This window comes from Peromyscus californicus, unplaced genomic scaffold, assembly GCF_007827085.1.
Source record: "Peromyscus californicus insignis strain IS unplaced genomic scaffold, ASM782708v3 Scaffold_7__1_contigs__length_154581171, whole genome shotgun sequence".
Classification (NCBI taxonomy): Eukaryota; Metazoa; Chordata; class Mammalia; order Rodentia; family Cricetidae; genus Peromyscus; species Peromyscus californicus.
Window position 1 is genome coordinate 126,139,650 of NW_026294595.1, and position 20,155 is coordinate 126,159,804.

At 40.9% G+C, this 20,155-nt stretch overlaps 1 protein-coding gene across 3 annotated transcripts in view; it reads left to right on the plus strand.

The window, feature by feature from the left end:
- The window catches only part of Csnk2a1 (casein kinase 2 alpha 1), a 54,194-nt gene extending 43,484 nt beyond the window's left edge, over positions 1 to 10,710 (plus strand). Inside the window, exons 13-14 of one of the 3 annotated variants that reach the window (XM_052722990.1) lie at positions 1,396 to 1,545; positions 9,103 to 10,710. In XM_052722990.1, the coding sequence (XP_052578950.1) occupies positions 1,396 to 1,511 (116 nt within the window). In that variant the 3' untranslated portion in view covers positions 1,512 to 1,545; positions 9,103 to 10,710. Of the gene's footprint in view, positions 1 to 1,395; positions 2,752 to 9,102 lie in introns of those variants that run through there. The other 2 variants (XM_052722991.1, XM_052722992.1) reach the window with 2 other exon arrangements.
- Positions 10,711 to 20,155: the final 9,445 nt, after the last annotated feature.

Below are 20,155 nucleotides of genomic sequence, written 5' to 3' on the forward strand. Positions count from 1 at the left end.
ATGGGTAGGTCTAAGAACATTGACATGCATTGTGTGGAAGCCAGAGGTCAGACTCAGCAATGGTTGTTGGGGAGCAATCCACTTTGTTTGTTGTTAAGAGTGTGTTTACCTGCGTGTATGCATGTGCACCATAACACAGGCTTTCTCCCTGGCACCCACCAATCAACTGGCCAGACAGCCCCAAGGATCTATCTTCCCCAACCCTAGATTTGCAATGGTGCGCCCCTACATGCAGATTTTTACGTGGGTGCTGGGGATCAAAAATTGGTCACTGAGTATATATAATCGGTGCTGCTAGATACTCTGAATATACTTGTAGTAAGTAGGAGAGCAACTTCAAAACTCCAGTGTCCCTACAGAAAATTTCTTGCAGAGACTTGAATTCCCAACAAATCATGAAGAACAAAGAAATGTATATGTTTGTTTGTTTGTTATAATTGCTTTTTTGAAGCAGGGTCTTATAAGGCTTGAAGATTTTTTACTATATATTTTTTACTACATATTCCTTTAAGCCTTTTGTATTTTGAACCATGTACAAAAATCTCCTGTATTCATAATTTTACTTACTCATGATTTAAAAATACAATTTGTCTGGAATCTATCAAGAGAAAACATACTCATATAACTTTTGTTAGAGTTTTTGTTAAATTATTGTACGACTGTGCCTAGTTTATAAACTAATCTTTATTATACATATATGTATATAGAAAAAACATAGTGTACATACATATGTATAATGTTGGGTACTCTCCATGGTTTCAGGCATCCTGGGGCCTTGGAACACATCCTCCACAGATAGGGGGCAGTCTTGTATTTGGAGGGGAGAGACAGAACTGGCTAATTGAGGGCAAGCTGACATGTAATTGTGATAGAAATGGAGAAGAAACCAAATGGAAATAGATTCCAAATCACAGTCATAATTTAGTCAAGAATTCACCTTTCTCCACTAAGTGACCATTGTAGATTGACAGTTGACTGAAGTCCTGTCCTGTTCAGTATGGTAGAAACTGCCCACACAGCTATTTAATGAAAACTGAGTAAAAGTAGTCTTGAGTCCCCAGTCCTTGTAGCCACATTTCAAATGCCTGCTCACCACACGTCTAGGCAGAGGTCATCCTGTGAGAAGATGGGATGCAGAGCAGAGAGCTTCTAGACAGGCTGCTGATGGTATCTGTGTGTAATTGTCAGTTAGCTGCCTGCTAAATTCATTGATTAGGGCATGTTGTTTTAACTTGGATTTGTACAGATTAAACTTTGAAGTATGCCAACAAATGTGGCCAAGAGAAATCATGAAGAAAGAATTTTGTGTTAACTTTTGGGAAAGTTTTATGGAACGTTTGTTGGCTACGATTGGTGTGCTTGGTGTCTCTGGCTTACTGTTGGCTGTTCTTTCAGGGATCTCTTCAGTGCCAACCCCTTCACCCCTTGGACCTCTGGCAGGCTCACCAGTGATTGCTGCTGCCAACTCCCTTGGGATGCCTGTTCCAGCTGCCGCTGGCGCTCAGCAGTAATGACCCCCATCTATCTCCTGATGCCTAAGCAGAGGTGGGGAAATCCACCCTCTCCTTGATGCAGCTTGCGCCTGGTTGGGAGGGGTGAGAACTCTTCAGAAGCACCGTGTCTGAACCGTTGCTTGTGGATTTAGTAGTTGAGTCATAAAAAAAATTATAATAGGCTGATTTTCTTTTTTTTCCTTTTTTTTTTTTTTTTTTAAAAAAAAAACTTGGACTTTTCATAACTCAGGGGATTCCCTGAAAAATTACCTGCAGGTGGAATATTTCATGGACAAAATTTTTCTCCCCTTCCAAATTCAGTTCATCACCACTAAAGAACAAAGATAAACTGGCCTCAGTCCCAGCTGCTGCGTTTGGGTGGAGATTTCTTCCCCTTCCCACATTGCTCTCCCCACATTACTACACTCTTGGGGACTGGATCTCATGCTCTTCCCCAGAGATTATAAAATGTAGCTTATCAAGGGAGGTGGGAAGGAAAGAGGCAGGGAGGACCCAGTCCATCCTGAACACTGCTCTGCTGGTCACTCCATCACCTTTCTCCAGGACTCGTCCATGGGTTACTCCAGCACTGGTGGAGGTGGATCTGTCTTAGTTACATCAAGATGTTAAGTCACCCGACTTGCAGACAGATCCTGAAGCTTCTTTTCTGAATGAATCATGTCTTACTGACCTAAACCTAAATCATTTTAATTTTAGTTTAGTTTGACTCTGTCATACTTTCCCTCCCGGGCTCCTGTTTTGGTCTTTCCCTTTTCATCTCCTGACATACTGTGCTTCATAGCTGGTAGGAGAGGGAAGGCAGAATCTTTTTCAGTTTTCTTTGACTTGGCCATTTTGAAGTCAGTTAGTTACTGGGCGTAATTTATTGCTTTTTAAAAAAGAAATACTGTCCATATAAGTTTCACGCTAGCACTCTTAAGAGCTAACGGGTGATGTGGCCACACTGGGTTCATTTTAAGCATTGTACTTTTTTCTCCTACCCTCCCCTTTCTTCACATGCCATCTAGTGAGGAGACTGCTCTCAGAGTTGTAATTGTATCTGAGGCAGGAGCAGAGCCACTATCTTCAGTGAGCCAGAAATGGTAGACCTGTAATTGTGGGAAACTATCAGTTCTCTTGTTATGGCCCTGCTGCCATCCCTCGCTGTGTGTATATATATAATACTTTGTCCTTCATATGTGAAAGATCCAGTGTTGGAATTCTTTGGTGTAAATAAACGTTTGGTTTTATTTATCAAGGTTAGATTTAAGTTCCCTGTGTAAAGGTCTCTCTGGGTGGGTGTCTCACATTCAAACCTGAAGGGACTACAGCCCATACCATGGAGGCTTCCCAAGGCCCTCATTTTTATACACCCCTCATTCGACCCATGGTACTGGGCAGGGCAGAGAGGCCTTAAAAAAAAGCACCACAAGCCAAAGCGTCTCTGGGGATTAAGGATCCTTTGCCATAAAACTCATTCTGTGTCTCAGCATTGCAGGGATTGGGGATAGGACAAGTCGCCAGTTTGTGTGTTTGTGTGTGTGTATAAAGTGGACTTTCCACTGTAATCCAGCCACCTAAGTTTTATCAGGTGCTTCACTGAGGAAGCCTAGTTTTTTAAGCACAATAGCAAAACATCAGCTCTGTATTTTCTCCTGTTTCATTACAGTAGCTGCCTATGGGGACTAGGAAAAAAAATCTTCCAACATGTTTTAAGGCCTAAAATCTTAGTTCCCCATTCTCCTACCTTTATAGACTCATAAGCCTTTCTCACCTGGCATCATAGATAAAACATAATTGTTTGGGGAGTTGAATTTAATTAACTTACCTAACTTTGTAACCCATCTTGGCTTTAGTGACTGTATCAAGGTGGTGGCTTTAGCGAATGTAATGATAAAGTAGAAGGCGCTAATGCCTTTCTTAACCTTTCTCAACTTTAGGAAGAGCTAAAAGACAACGTTCTGACTGCAGAGTGATTTTTCTAATTTTGGCCACTTGCAGTGACTATTTATTGTACTTGATTCTTGTTTGCCCTAGCGTGCTGTGAGGGTTACCATGTTGGATTTGTGCAGAGCCGAAAGCACCAAGTGTGCTAGAGATGCGGTTTGTGATTATGTTTGCACTGGATCGTGATTTGAACAAGACACTTAGACTGAATTCTTTCTGGTGAGGTGGAGAGGAAGGTTGTAGATCAGGACTCCACACCCTATTCACAGCTCAGAAGTCTAGGTGTGTTGGAGGCTGGTGTGGCTAACTGCAGATGCCTAGGCCTCCTCACACTCATCACACCTAGTACAAGAGCTGACGGTGAATGCAGAGGACTCTGAAGTGCACCTGAGAGCCTTTTAAAATAAATAGAAATGTAAAAGAGACAGGGAGTCACTGCAGAAATGTGCAGAGTTTTAAAAGACCTGGTTCGGCGGGGGTGGGTAGGGTGGGTCAGGGTTTACAGAGTAACAACTTCTGTGTTGTAAATTACCTCATCTGTACACCTTGTATTGGGACACTATTTCTCAGCACTTCCTGTGTCTGCATTGCTTAGATGGCGGGAAATAGATGCCAATATACAACAGCTGTGTTGGCAGTTATTCTGAAAGTATATTTTAACTTTGTTTTGAAGTGTGCCCTTCCCCCTTTAAGTTTAAAGTCAGAATTCCTCTCTTTGATTTATTGGTTGTAATTGTATTGTAATTGGTATGACTAAGACATAACTGTGCTGGGAAGAAGTTGTGCCATGAAGGTCTTTAATTTTTTTTTTTTAATAAAAAAACATTTAAATAAATGAAATGTCCCTGCAGCCTGAGCAATATGCTTCTCCAACCGACACCGTGTGTGATAAGGGATGGCTTAGTTTTTGTGTGATTTGAACTTACTACTGGGTTGGTGGAGAAATTAGGAGGGAGAAATGGATATTGGTGAGAACTTTGAAGTCTGAGATTTTGGGCATTGAAGTACGGTGGAAGGGAGCATGACGGTTCTATCTCATTTATGTCCCTGTCTCACACGTAGTTACTAGGCACATTCACATAACTTGTCAGTTAGTCTCATCTGTTAGATGGGACCACTGTTCTCGGGGATGCAGTGAGAATGTATTTGTGTCAGGAGTCTGGCACTTATCCAATCCCTCTGGTTAGTGCTTGCTGTTCACTTTGTCAGCAGTTCACAGTACAGTTTGAAAGAGGCCCTTCCCTCTTCGGGCCCTCTATATGTTTTAAGGATTAGAACTTCTGAGTGGTACTTGATTTAAAAAGACCCGTGGAAACAGTTTGTTTCAAGGGGGTAAATGTTGATGAACTGTGTATAATCCCTGTGGACAGTCAACCTTGAAGATAGTCCAGCTATGGAGGCTGTTTTGCAGTCTTAGAGACCTGGGCTGTGTGTGGGTGTGCTGGTGAACTTGTGGGAACATACTAGGCAGCTTAAATACAAGCTGCCATAAAGGGCTGACAAAGTGTGGAACAGGTAACTGACTTCTCAGTACCAGTAAAGTCCTCACAAACAGCAGAACCTATATGCTTCTCACTTAATCATAGGTGTAAGAACTGGAGAGTGCTGGTATCCTGAATTTCTCCTCTGCCTTAAATGTTCACTGCATAGCATTTTACAGCTCCAGCTTCTTGGAGTTGAGGTTATTGCGGATTGAGAAGCTAGGTTTAGATACAAGAACCTATCATGTAATATAATTTAAATTGGTCATTTGAGCCAATCCTAAAAAATGTAGTTTTGTTGTCACTACAGATTTCCCCCAGCAGGTTTGAGTGGTTCTTCATAGTCGTAGGTCCTTGGCCTGCCTTCATGCTGGTGTTTTTCTCCGTTTTTCTCCTTAGTGTTGTGGTTTTAGTCCCTGGTTGTGGGTGATGTGTGCTAAAGAGGCTGGCTGACTTCTAGGACCATTTCCCTCCTTGTTTTTTCAAGATGGTTTCTCTGTATAACAGTCCTGGAACTCACTTTATAGACCAGGCTGGCCTTGAACTCAGAGATCTGCCTACCTCTGCCTTCTTAGTGCCGGAATTAAAGGCATGCGCCACAGTAACCAGCGTAGATCCATTTCTTGGTTGAGGAAGAAGTTAAATTAACGAGAAGTATTTGGGGTGACACTCACTTCCGTCCTCAAAAATCGGGTCTGAAAACTTGGATCCTCATGTCTCACCCCTGTGGCATTTCCTTTCCTTGTTTCTATTGTTTTCCTTTCTTTCTCTTGCCACGTGAACCTTCCTTGTATTATTTTATTGATTTAATTGTCCATCCCACGTGCAAGTCAGCTCCCTGGTGACCTTGTTTGTCTTACTAAAATGTAGGATTGAGGAGGGTTGAATGGAATAACATGGTGTTTACTAAATGACTGGTTCCTTGGTCCCCTACCATCCTTCTCTCCCCTCCACACATGCAAGAAATGGAAGTATCATGACAAGGTGCATCTCAGAACTTTGTCCTTGCTTTGTAGCTGTAATTACAAGCCATAGACCAGACTGGATCAGTAGAACAAGAAAATGTTTAATGAGCCCTAGTAAATAAATGGATGAGACTAAGCAATAATCCCAACCAATTTAGAAGATTTAAATACAGAAATTTGGTTTTGGTTTTGTTTTGTTGGAGGGGCGGGGGCAGGGTCTCTAGTTCTGGCTGTCTGGAACTGTTTTGTCGACCAGGCTGGCCTTGAACTAACAGATCTACCTTCTGCCTGTGTGCTAGGATTAAAGTCGAGCACTGCCATACCTGGCTCAGAAACCTTTTGTTTCATTTCTTTTTTTCGAAACATGGTTTCTCTGTGCTCTGAGTAGCTCTGGCTATCCTGGAACTTGCTCTATAGACCAGGCTGACCATCTGCCTCTGCCTCATGAGTCCTGGGATTAAAGGCATGTGCCACCACCGCCCAGCTCAGAAATCATTTTTTAATTCCTGTATATAATTATATAAAATGCAGACTGTTCTCCAAATAAGATGGATACATAGAGAGTATCACAAGGTATTCTGGTTCTGGAAGCCCATCTTAATGTAGGCAAATAATTGATAGAATTTGTATCTTTCTTTGACACTGTGAGAAAGTTAACCACTTCCAAGAAGCAACCTAGCAGAACTGCAGATGATCTGCTTTTAAACCGAGTTCTGTCTGGCTCTGTGAGTTGGGGGTTAGTTATTTAACCTCTCTGAATCTTCATGAGTAATTTAAATTATTATTGTAAGACATTACCAATATGTACCAAGATTTAAAGAAAACTAAAGATCCAGGGAAGGGCAGCCACCCAAATTGAGTCTTCGTTGCATGGGGATGGGACCCTTGTTTACCCTCCCTGGTCATAACCACTTTTTGTCCCAGAATTCCCAATATTTTCTTCATCTATTAAGACAGAAGTAAAAATACTTGCTGCATAACTCGTATGTTCATATTAGATGCTAAGTGTAAGTGCTCACTGAAGTTTTAGGCTGTAGTAGACTTGGAGCAGATGATGGCTTCTTACTTTACTATGTAGCTGTACAGTTATGTATAATAAGGCATCTATTGGAAGGCTGTAGGTCTGTGCATATGAAAAGCTTAGTTTTCAGAAGGTGGAAACAACATCTTTGCTAGAAAAGAAAAAGTATTATTTAAGCGAGGCAGGCTTCCACCAAATCAGCCAGCTTTCTGATTTTCCCCAAAACCTAGCACCACCATTTGCTATTCCACTCTTCTCTTTGATCTTCTGTCACTCTGGCCATAGTCAGTGGGTTCTTCTTGACCACCATGAACTAGCCCTGCCCTGTGCCCTCCATATAGGCTCTTCCAGGATGGCTAGTCCATTTCTTACAGGAGTGGCTGCAGGAATTGAGGATTTCGCAGTCAGCAGCATTTTTGCTTCTCTTGCTTTGACCAGAATTGTCTTGGCTCTAAGGATAAGAAGGGTAAAGGGGAACAACAGCTTCCTAAACCACTCTGATTCTCAGCCATAAAATACTTGTAGCAGAAACCTGGAAAGTGGTTGTTGAACTTCCAAAGGCCTAAACCCCTCATAGTGTCTCATGTAGTCAGTCCAGGTTGGCCTGGAACTCATTATGTAGCTGAAGTAACCTTGAACTCATGATCTTCCTGTTTCTACCTCCCAGGTGCTTGTAGGAAGACTTTTCTTTCCTGTACACCAGTTCCCAAATAACAGACACAGAGACTTAATATTAATTATAAATGCTCTGACAATAGCTCAGGCTTATTACTAGCTAACTCTTAATATTTTAAATTAACTCATTTATATTAATCTACACTCTGCCACATGACGTTACCTCTCTTTCATCTTGAACCTCCTGTTTCTCTGCATGTCTGGCTGGCGATTTATGATTCTGCCCTTCTTCTTCCCAGTGTCCTTAGTCTGGTTCTCCCTCCTAACCTTATCCTGTCCAGCTATTAGCCAGTCAGTTTCTTTATTAAACCAGTCACAGTGGTATATATTCACACAGTGCTGGTGTTGATCCCCTCCCCTTCCTCTTCACATCCCATTCTGTATATTCATATCCATTCCTTTCCCTGCTCCCCTGCAGGGGTTCATCTTTCTCTCCTGCTTTGACTGTCTTCCCAAAGTTTATATATTTTTAAACATTTATTTTTGCTTTAGTTTTTGAGGTAAGGCCTCACACTGTAGCCCAGGTTGGCCTGGAACTTAATATGTAGCTCATACAGACCTTGAGCTTGCCTATAATCATTTCTCAACTTTCCAGTGCTGAGCTTACGGGTGTACATCTGGCCTGACTTTATTTCTATATAAGATATCATTCAACAAAAATGTCGGTGTTCATGAGCGTGGGCCTATGCTAAACAGTTTGGAGTAAGAGCATAGATGCAAGCTGTGTAGAAATATCAAATAGGAAAGTGAGAATCAAGGTCATATATGTGGAATAATTCTAACCTGTCTGTTTTTTAATTTCTTAGAAAAAAATTGGGGATTGTAGCTCAATATTGAAGCCTAGCATGCGTAAGGCTCTGGATTCTCTCTCTAGCACTGCAATAAAATAATCAGTTGATTAATTATGTATGAAAATTAAAGATTTCCAGTCAACATTATAGAAGGAACTAATTTGTGTAGGTACTCACTTTTACTACAGATGCATACAGACACCACAATTGACTTTAAAATGGAAGGCCAGATTAAAGAAAGGGACATTCCCACTTTTTCAAGGGAAGTTAGAATCTATACTGAAGAATAAGGACATACTGAAAACTAGATACAAATGAGCCTCAGAGTGCCTTTCCAGGTAGAAACTGAAACAGTCCCCTGATGCTTGTAGAGGCCGCCTCTGTGGAAACATCTGGAAGAAAACAAACTATTAACCATAATTGCCTCTGGAAAATGGGTTTACAATAGCACAGGAAACCCTACCAGGAAAAAGCCCTGAACTATAAGGATCAGAACTATTCATGGCTTCTGTTTCCTGAGTGATGTGTACAGCTGTGCTTTTAAGGCGTCCCTGAGCCCTGCTTTGTCATCGAACTCTCTTTTGTTTTTGCTCCCGCTTTATAGTCTGGCATCCACATAGACTTGTAGGGCAGTTGGTCTAGACTAGGTTGAGCCAAGCAGCTATGCTTCAGGTTTAGCCTCTGCTGGATTGGGCATCTCCATTTGGATCAGATTCACGTTTGTTCCAGGTGGTTCCTTCTGAGTCACATGCTGAAACTAGCTGCCTGGGACATGTTATCCATGGTGGACTGCCGAAACACAGAGGCCAGATGAAGTCACACAGGTATGTGCCACCCTGTTGGCCACAAGTCGTCAAGCCCATCGTCGGTGAGACAAGGACGTATACACCTCATGTTGAGAGAACTGTTGGAAGTAATATGGCAAAGGACACGCTATATAGTCTTATAAGACAGTGAAGAACTGAGACCAGTAACGCAATCAATCATGCTATCTCAGCAGAAACTGAAGGCTGTCTAACTGCTGATCACTCACTGAGGAGTGAGCTGTTTTACTCATTGAAGTATCCAAAATCATACATAAGTTCCATCTATAGTCATCCCTTTGTATCCATGAAGGATTGATTCTAGAATGCACCCCCCACCACCACCAGAATCTACCTACCTAGCCTTGAGTTCCTTCTGTAGAATGGCCTTGCAGTTAATCTCATAATTTCCCACATACTTGTATGTCACATCTGTATAATGTCTAAATACAATGTAAATGTTATGTGGATTGTACTCTTATTTAGGGGAAGATGACAGAAGTCCTTGTTCAATCCAGAACTAATATTTTTATTTTAGGAGATTTTTAATTCTCCGTTGAGTGGGTATAGAACTCACAATTACAGAGGACCATTATATATGTCTTTATCAGAGAAATCCTTGTGCTTTTAGTTTGTTTAAAAAAGGTTTGTTTTTAGTGACATGTGTGGGTATGTGCACATGAATGTGGGTGCCTACAGAGCCATTGGGTCCTCTTGAGCTGGTGCTGCAGGGGGTTGTGAGCCACCCAACGTGGGTAATAGAAATTGAACTCAGGTCCTCTAGAAGAGCAGTATGAGAGCTCTTTGACTATTGAACCATCTCTAGCCTTTTGTGTGTTTGTTTTTTGACAGGGTTTTAGCCCTTGCAGCAATCCTGCATCAGCCTCCTGAATGCAAGGATTACAAGTGTGAGCCTCCACACCTGACATAATTCTTGTTTTCCAACAATTGAAATCAGTTCCAAGTTTGAGGCTTCCTGTCCAGAACAACATGAAGTCCTGCTGCACAGAGAGCTTCTGCAGTCTAGGAGTGTTGTGTTTTGGGGGAAGTGGTTACAAGTGTTTTCACTTTGTAATTTTCGTTAAACAGTACATTATGATTGGCAAAATTGTAAAGGGTTCAAATGTTTAAAGATTTTAAAAATAAAATGGAAAACCCAAAAGAAATCCAAAAATGAACCAACTCTAGGAGAATGGGGGGAAGTTAACATAAATCCATCACCTGGTCAGCTGTGAGGAGAATTTGCAGCCGTCATGGAGATAGTGAAGATTGGTCTGACCAAAATTAGAATGTCACAATAAAGAATTTGTGATGGGAAGTGTGGGTGTAGTAGCGTCTGTAACAAGGTAAGCAGTTTAGAAGCACTCAACACTTTTTATGAGAAGTAAATAATAGGTAAAATTGAAAAAACAATTAGTTCTTTATGCATGTTTTGATATTTTTTATTGTTAACATAATAGAACTATGTACTTGTTACACTGTATTGCTCTGGTTAAAACAAACTAAATTTTAATAAATGGATATTTATTTTGAATACATTCTTTTTTACCATTCCAACTGCCAAATTCCTTGTGCAGGCCACCATCCTGATGCCTCAGTTATCACAACTAATACTCTTACGCCATCCTATTAGTCTTGATGCCAGATTGGTCCTAAACTTTCTAGTCAGAGAACTCATTGAGAAACAAGTCTTGATTTTTGCTTCAAAGTTTCCCAGTTGCACACAGTTTCTGCTTTCTCCCAATATATTCCCCCTTCTTGTAGACAGTGCCCCACTTGAAGGGTGGGAGAGATGACCAGCTTTCTCTTCTGGGACTTGGGTAATATGAGAGACAGGCACATGAGAAGTCGTATGGAGAGCAATGGTCAAAGGTAAAGAGAGACAAGCATGATGTAGAAGCAGAGATTGACAGCTAAAGTGAATACAGGTGAAAGATGGGCCCTGGCACTTCAAGGCTTACCCAGACTCTGTTTTCATTACAACACATTCTGATGTTTTCATTACAACCACACCAAAACCAGAATGTCTCTTTAAAAGTCTGTTAGAAGGAAACAGTAACTACTATGAGAGAGAAAGTCACTCTCCTTTGTCTCCTACCACACAAAAGCCCAAAATTGGAAGGTAGGGTACCAAGTACTCACTCAACTGGAAGAAAACAAAAACCACCCCTCAGTAGGGACAAATGTGTACTGGGTCTAGTACTCCAGCCACAGCGGAGCAGGAGCACTAAGGAAGCCACACCTCAAGTCCCAGGGACACGGTGCCTGAAGAAGACAGGTGGCCTTAGTGCTCTAGACCCTATCTGTGCTAAGCGAATGAGCATTGAATGATATGTACTAATAGCAGTACTGAGAAGGACAAGGGCATAGAAAGCCTCTGAGGAAGATACCAACGGAAGACAAGAGCACAATAAGAGAAAAATCACTCTGCACGCCAAGTCAACAAACAATGGCAGAAGAATTTGAAGCTTGTCCATGTAGTTTGACCTCAGCAACAATAAACTGACCAGGCCCAACTCAGCTGCTGCAGTAAAGGCCTAGCAGAAGGAAAGGCATGCCTAATTCCATGCCTGAAAACCTTTATCTTTGAATTTCTGCTGTCCTGCGTGAGATACCCAACTTCTACTAACACTTTAGATGATAGATATGTGGTGCACTTCCAAGAAGCAATCTTGCACAGTTAGACTGATGTCACATGCTGGAGCTAATAAATAATGAACTAAAGGGTGATATGATAGAGCAATTGAAAAAATCAACATGCAAAGGTGTAGAGACAGGGTGGGAGTGTAACTCAGTGGTTGTAAACTCCACCCACCCAGTTCCTACCTACCAGGACACTTGAGGTTTTCCTGTAGACAGGTAAGGTGACTCAGCAGGTTAAAGGCACACCTATTGACAAAATTGAGTCCTATCTTCAGGACTCAAGGCGGAAAGAACTAGCTCCACCCACTGTCTGACATGCATATCCACAAAGAAATAGAATTACCAGATTCTGAGTTTAAAAAAGAAAGAGAATAAGGGCACTGAGATGGTCCACCCTGTTAAGTGCATTTTGTGCAAGGCTAACAGCCAGAGTTTGATCCCCTGGATCCACATGAAGGGAGGAGAGAACCAGCTTTACATATTATCATCTGATCTCTATATGCATGTGCCCATACACCCTACACACAGTAACAAGCCAGATTTAGTGGCAAATCCCTTTAATTCCAGAACTTGGGAGGCAGAGGCAGGCAAAACGGCTACAGAATGAGACCTTGTCTCAATAAATACATACTAGGAGTTGAAAAGATGGCTCAGTGGTTAAGAACACTCACTGCTCCTGCAGAGGAGCAGGTTGGTTCCCAGCACCCACGTGACAATTCACAACCTCCAGTTCCATGGCTTCAGAACTCTCTTCTGGCTTATGAGGGCTCCTGTACACATGTGGTGCACATAAGCATGCAGGCAAATACACATAAAGGGATAAATATAAAAATACTAAAAGATTGAGACAACATTAGAGAATAAGTTCATGCATAGATAACGCTAGGCAGATCACATTTAAATTGCTGAAATACATTTCTTTCCTAGTTTAGTAAATGATGGCAAGTGCTTTTACCCACAGAACCGTCCTCAGTCCTCCTTGAATTTTAAGAATCCTCTCTCCAGGAGGGAATGTTCTACTTTGGAGGAAATAGCTATGTAACAGTCAGTCACTAAGCAGCTACTCCTTTACTTGAACTTTACCACCTTTCCCTTTGTCATGAGAGTCAGACATTGCCTTGTTTTACAGTGGTAGAGAGTTGGCTTTAACCTCAGAATGACCACAAAGTTTGGCCCATCCCGTTACAGTGCTAGGGGAGAGAGGAATCACTAACAGATCGCCACTGAAGGCAGGAATCCAGAATTGACTGGCTCACTGACCAACACAGTCATAAATGCTGTGACCCAAATTGCTTAAGCAGGTTAGTCCCAAGTGGGATGACCTCATTCTCCGAATTTCTCCCTGGGATGACTTAATTCTCTATGAGTACAAAGCATCTATTATCCTCGGTGATGATTTAGATAAGATAAGTCAGACTGAACTTCCAGTGTTAGTATTTATTTATTTGCAATAGAGATAATCAAATCTAGGGCCTTGGTATGTAGCACTGAGCTACATCTTCAGCCCCTAGGTGTTAATATCCTTGCATTATGGAACCTACGTAAGTGTAATACTTTAGATTCTTAGGAAGTTTTATATAATTTTAGGGCTAGAGATGTAGTTCAGTTGGTACAGTGCTTGTCTAGCATGCATGAAGTCCTGAGTTTTAAGTCCTAGCACCCCTTAAACTGGGCATGGTAGTAATGCTTGTAATTCCAGCACTCAGGAGGATCAGAAGTTCAAAGTTAACTTCAGTTAGCAGCTAATTCAAGGCCAGGATGTCTCCAAATTTAAGAAAACCAGGTGGAGGAATGGCTCAGTGGGTAAAAGTGCTTACAAGCAAGTCTAATAGCCTGAGATGGATTTGATTCCCAGAACGCATGTGATAGGAGAGAACCGACCCAAAAGTTGTCCTCTGGCCTCTGCACACTATGGCATTCCCACACCCACACACATACGCACTAAGTAAATATATGTAATAAAAGTACTTTGAGTGTGAATATTTTGCTTGCATTATGTATGTATACCACATGCATACCTGGAATCCAAAAGAGAGCATCAGATACTCTGGAACTGGAGTTAGACAGTTTTGAGCCACGTGTAGATGCTGGGAATTGAATCCTCTGCAAAAGCAACAAGTAAGTACTGCTGAGCCATTTCTCCACTCCCCCCCCCCCCCCCCCGCCCAAAAAAATTATTTATTTGACAGTTAAACCATGCAGCCCTGGTTGACCTAGAACTCAGAGATCTTGCTTCTACTTCGAGAGTGTTAGGGTTAAAGGCTTGTGCCACCATGCCTGGCCCCATGGTTCCACAGCCACTTATAAAATAATCACTCGGAGGCTTAATATTAATTACAAACTGTATGGCCTATGGCTCAAGTTTCTTGCTAGCTAGCTCTTATAACTTAACCCATTTCTATTAATCTATGTATTGCCACGTGTTCTGTGGCTTTACCTGTGTCCCATTACATGTTGTTCCTTGGACAGCGGGCTGATGGCTCTCCTTCCCCCATTCCACCCTTCTCTCTGTATCTCTGCATGGATTTCCCGCCTGCCTCCAAGCTGCCTTGCTGTAGGCCAAAGCTGCTTTATTTATTAGCCAATGGGAGCAACACATATATTCACAGCATACAGAAAGACATCCCACAGCACTTCCTTTTTTCTGTTTAATCAAAAAGGAATGTTTTTAACTTTAACATAGTGAAATTATATGTAACAAAATAGTTATCAAGCAAGAATTACAGTTATATAGTCTATTTGATTTGCCAAAATTAAAGAAAATATTCTATCTGTTCTATTTTTGTGAGTCTAAAGTTTCATATCTAATTTACCTTTTATTGTAACCAAGGAAAACTATAATTATATCTAGTCTTCAGTTCCATCAAAGAGTTCATATTACTTAAGTAAACAAGAAGTGCATTGTAAGCCACTTCCAGAATTCTAGAAATGACAGAGACATCTGGCTGCCTGGACAGTCACCCAAAGTTCCTCTGCAACATTGGGGCATCCATCTTCAGCCTACAGGCCTAAAGTCTCTGGCAGACTTTTTTTGTGAAGCAAGAAATTTGAAGGATTGTCTCGCCTATTGGCAAAGTTCATCAGCTGCTTCTCCGTGTCCTGCAGAATGTCTGGCTGTCTCCTCTGTGAAGCAGGAACCTGAAGGACCATCTCATCTTGCTAAGTTCAGTCGTCACCTTCCTATGGGTCCTGCATGTCCATTTTATATAGCATCCTGTCAAACAGTTGAGGCAAGGGCACTTTTTTGCCCAGTGGCTAACTTTTGCCACAAAGAAAGCAAACTCCATAATGAGTTTCTTCGATGTCCATCATCCTCTTTGAAGTAATTGGTGTTGCCAGGAGCAGAAGTGTCTTACTGTCCAGAAAAATATAAATTTTTAAAACATTTTAAATGCCACATTCTGTAGGTCTTTGAAGTGTTTGACGATTACCTACCTAATTTAAATATATCTATGTATATCTAGACAACTAACATGACTATAAGTTTTATTATAGATGACTAATTCTGTATTTTTAATTATATATTACAATTTTAAATGAGTTTAATAAACATAATATCTTAAACAAGAGTAGAAATATATATATACAGTATAACAAAATTAACTTTAAATTTGTATCAATAAAGAAAAATACATATTAATGTAAAATATGTAAGATTAGTAGTTGTTTTTTGGATTAAAGTAGATTCAATAGTCTACCCTTTTATCCTATCATTTCTATATCATATACCCCTTTCTTTTATTAGAGATTGACTGTGACCAATAACAATTTGTAACCAACCCTCTAAACAAATACAAACACCCATAATCCATTTTTGGGTAATGTGGGTGTAGTGTTCTAGGCTACTTCTTGCTGATTGGGGGCCACTTTTAACCTTATGGGGACCCTGTGAAAATTTAGGATTATGGTCAAGTCCTGACTGGAGTAGTCCATGAGGCTGAATCATCTCAGTCAGTTGCCTTGAAGCTGTTCTGGATGTTGGATTATCTGGAGACCTCTGGGGGGGAGGGGGGTATTCCTTGATCACACCATATTAACTTGGAAGAAATCCACAGCTTCTCATCTTCTGTGGAAACAAAAGCAGAACCTCTTTTCCAAAGCAACATATCCTTAGACTCAAATTTTGAAGTCAAGATAGCTTTAAAATAAAACATATATGTTGGTTTAATTTAGTAGCTTCTACAATCAAATGTCTTTCTGCAGTTAAAAATCCTAAAGACAGCCGGGCAGTGGTGGCACACCCCTTTAATCCCAGCACTTGGGAGGCAGAGCCAGGCAGATCTCTGTGAGTTCGAGGCCAGCGTGGTCTACAGAGTGAGATCCAGGACAGGCACCAAAACTACACAGAGAAACCCTGTCTCAAAAAACCAAAAAAAAAATTAAATAATAATAATAATAAATAAATAAATAAATAATTTAAAAAATTCTAAAGACCACACAAAAATACAATATCCAGACTCTTTGTGTAATTTCCATCTTTACGTGGATTATTGAATTTTTTATATTACTTTTACTCTCTTTAAATATTTTTTAAAACTATTTATTTCTTTATATAACTGTCTATATTCCTTTTCTTTTTTTTTTTTAAGATTTATTTATTTATTATGTATACAGCATGTATGACAGCAGTCCAGAAGAGGGCACCAGATCTCATTACAGATGGTTGTGAGCCACCATGTGGTTGCTGGGAATTGAACTCAGGACCTCTGGAAGAGCAGTCAGTGCTTTTAACCTCTGAGCCATCTCTCCAGCCCTATATTCCTTTTCTTATTGGGCACCAAATGTAGTCAGAAGTTTTCCTGTGTCCTGCCCATCCCGCAGCTGCTTGCTCTCAAGTAAACACACAGAGGCTTGCGCATGCATATATATATATTGTTGTTGTTTTTTGAGACAGGATTTCTCTGTGTAATTTTGGTGCCTGTCCTGGATCTCACCCTGTAGCCCAGGCTGGCCACAAACTCACAGAGATCCACCTGGCTCTGCCTCCTAAGTGCTGGGATTAAAGGCGTGCTCCACCACTGCCCAGCTACAGAGGCTTATATTAAATACAGACTGTATGGCCTATGGCTCAGAGTTCTTGCTAGCTAGCTCTTTCATCTTAACCCTTTTCTATTAATCTATATGTTGCCATGAGGCTGTGGCATTACCAGTCTGCTGGCATCTTGTTGCTCTTTGGGCAGTGGGCTGGCATCTTCCTTAATCAAATCTGATCATCTTTAATTCTGAATGAGTCCATAGCCTCTCATATCCTGTGAAAACAAAAACATAACCTCTACCCCAAAGTGGCATACCTTTTGACATAAATTTTGGAGTCAAGATATTTTTAAAATATGTAAGTTGGTTTAATCCAGCAGCTTTTATAATCAAATGTCTTTCTACAGTTAAAAATCCCAAAGACAACACACAAAAAAATGCAGTATCCAGACTCTTTGTGTGTTTTCCATTTTTACATGTATTACTGTATTTTTATATTACTTTTATCCTCTTTAAAAATTATTTTTTAAAACTATTTCTTTATATAACTCTCTATATTCCGTTTCCTCTCTCTTCCAAGCCTACGTTCATTTTTATACACACTGTAAACCGTTTAGAGTTTTATTCCATCTGAATCTGTCTTATTGTGAATCTATAATCATTTTCTGACCAGGAGAGATTTTAAACTGCTAAACTGAGTGGCTAGGATGAAAGTCTTGGCTGCTGACTCTGCCCCCTCTCAGCTTTTTAACAAGGCGGAGGTATGCCTACTGCCAGCTCTAGGAGCCGTGCTCACCACCAACTCCGGGAAGCAGTGCCTCCATCAAGCCCTCCCCCCATTTTGTGCTAGAAAAAGCTGCATCTGCCACCCAGTATGCTGCGCGGCTTGGAGACACCTCTGTGTAAGGCGGCGGGAATCTGCCCTGCCATGCTTAAGCTCAAATGCCACAGCTTCTCTGTGCCTCGCCCCCATGAGAGATACAAACTAGGAAGCTGCTCTTGGCTCCGTTTTAGAACCCTTTTTTAAAGCTCAAGTTATAGGTGGAAATTCTTGCCAACATGTATGGGCGCCACTGTCCCACTTCATTTTTTTCCCTTGCTGAAAAGATATGAGGTATGGTTTAAAGTCTGAAACAAAGATAGTCTCTTGGTTAGAAGAAAAGCTTCATGACTCAGTATAAGTGCTTTATATATTTCAGTAATTACAAGTCGAGGAGGGATAGAGCTTGTAGAGTGCTTCATTAACATGCACAAAACCCTAAGCTGGATTCTCAGCACAAAAGAAGTGACTGACTGCAAGAGAGTCAAAAGTTCAAGGTCATCCTTCATAGCAAATTGAGATTAGCCTTGGCCACTAGAGACCTTGTATGTAAAAATACAATTTAAAGACCACAAAACATAAACAAGCAACAAAGGGGGAAAAATGGGTTGGAAAGGCTTTGTTAGAAAGTCGGTATATTTAACAAAAGTTTTTTCATTGGCAGAACGCTATATTAAACTCAGTCAGGATTTTACATGCTAGATAAGTGTTCTGCCACTGAGCCACAGCCTAGAAAAAGGGATTATTAAATTTACAAATGAAGTTTCAAATGTTCACATAATTTTAATTGAGTTTATTAATGATTATTATAACCTGTGAGATTAGGAAAAACATTTTAAAAAATTTCAATTTCAGTCAGTTGAAATTAAGGAAGAATTAAAATTGGGAATTTCTACGTTTATTAAATATGAATTTTAAAAGTCAAAATAACTTCAGAATTGCTGTGGAATAATCCTCTTGTACACTGTAAAGATTTGTCACTTGAATTGGTTTAATAAAACGCTGATTGGCCAGTAGCTGGGTAGGAAATATGGGTGGGGTAACCAAACTAAGGATGCTGGGAAGGAGAAGGATGGAGTCAGGAGTTGCCAGCCACACACAGAGGGAGCAGGAGATGAATGTGTCATGCTAATAAAGGTACTGCCACGTGGCAAAGCATAAATAGAAATATGGATTCATTTAAATTTAAGAGTTAGCTAATAACAAGGCTGAGCTATTGGCCAAGCATTTATAATTCATATTCAGCCTCTGAGTTGGTTATTTGGAACTGGGCAGTTGAGACAGAAAACATCTGTTTACACAATGTAATCTCTTTTACTCATGAAAATTCCCCAGGAAATGCTCCTTTAAAGTATGTGTGTGTGTGTGTGTGTGTGTTTTGGGGGAAGGAAAGAGAAGCTATGTCCAATATTTTTATTTCATTGTGTTGTCAGTATGTATGTTCTTTCCATAAAATGATCAACAAAAATTTTGCTACATATAACCAGGAGTAGGTTGACCTTTTTGACACAAATACTGCATTTTTCTTTAAGATTGGTCTCAGGGCTGGGAGAGATGGCTCAACTGTTAAGAGCACTGGCTGTTCTTTCAGAGGCCCTGAGTTCAATTCCCAGCAACCACATGGTGGCTCACAACCATCTATAGTGGGATCTATGCCCTCGTCCGTCATAAAGGTGTACATTCATATAGAGCCCTCATTCATAAAATAAATAAATAAATCTTTAAAAAATAAAAAAAGGTTGGTCTCAAGGGAATGCAAAGTGGTTCACAGAAAATTAGTAACTTATCCTTTAGAGAGTCCAGGAGTGTTCAAACCCAAGCCAGCTATGAATGAAGCCCAACGCAAAACCATACATTTACTTAAAACATTACCAGACGTTTTGTGTGTGTGTGTGTGTGTGTGTGTGTTTGCATGAAGCCAGAGGACAACCTCAGAAATACCCATCCACCTCTTTTGGCCTGGAGCTTACTAATTAGACTAGACTGGCTGGCTAGGAATCCTCTGGGAAGACCCTTTAAAAAGGTCTTGGAGGGCAGGTGGTGGCAGCAACAGCGCATGCATGCCTTAGGAGGCAGAGGCAGGTGGATCTCTTGAGTTCGAGGCCAGCCTGGTCTATAGAGTGAGTTCTAGGACAGCCAGGGCTACACAGTGAGATCCTGTCTTTAAAGACCAGGAAGAGACAGACAGACACACTCACACACACACACACAGACAGACACAGAGAAAGACAGAGACAGAGAGATTGATTTTGCAGAGTAAAGGTGTGAACCTTGGAATCTGGGCTAGAGAGAAGGATATGGAACCAGGAGGGGCCAATACTTATAGAAGAAAAAATTAGTAACAGGGAGACTAGAGGAGCTCATCAAACAAACTCATGGGAGCATCTTCACTGGAGATCTGGGAGGTGAGGCAGTCTCTGGGGAGGCCCTAACTGAGGGGGTGAAAATAGTAGCAGTGAGGTTGGAGAAGAAGCTCATCAAACAACTAGACTCAATGGGAGCATCCTCACTAGAGGTCTGGGAGATGAGGCAGTGTGTGGAT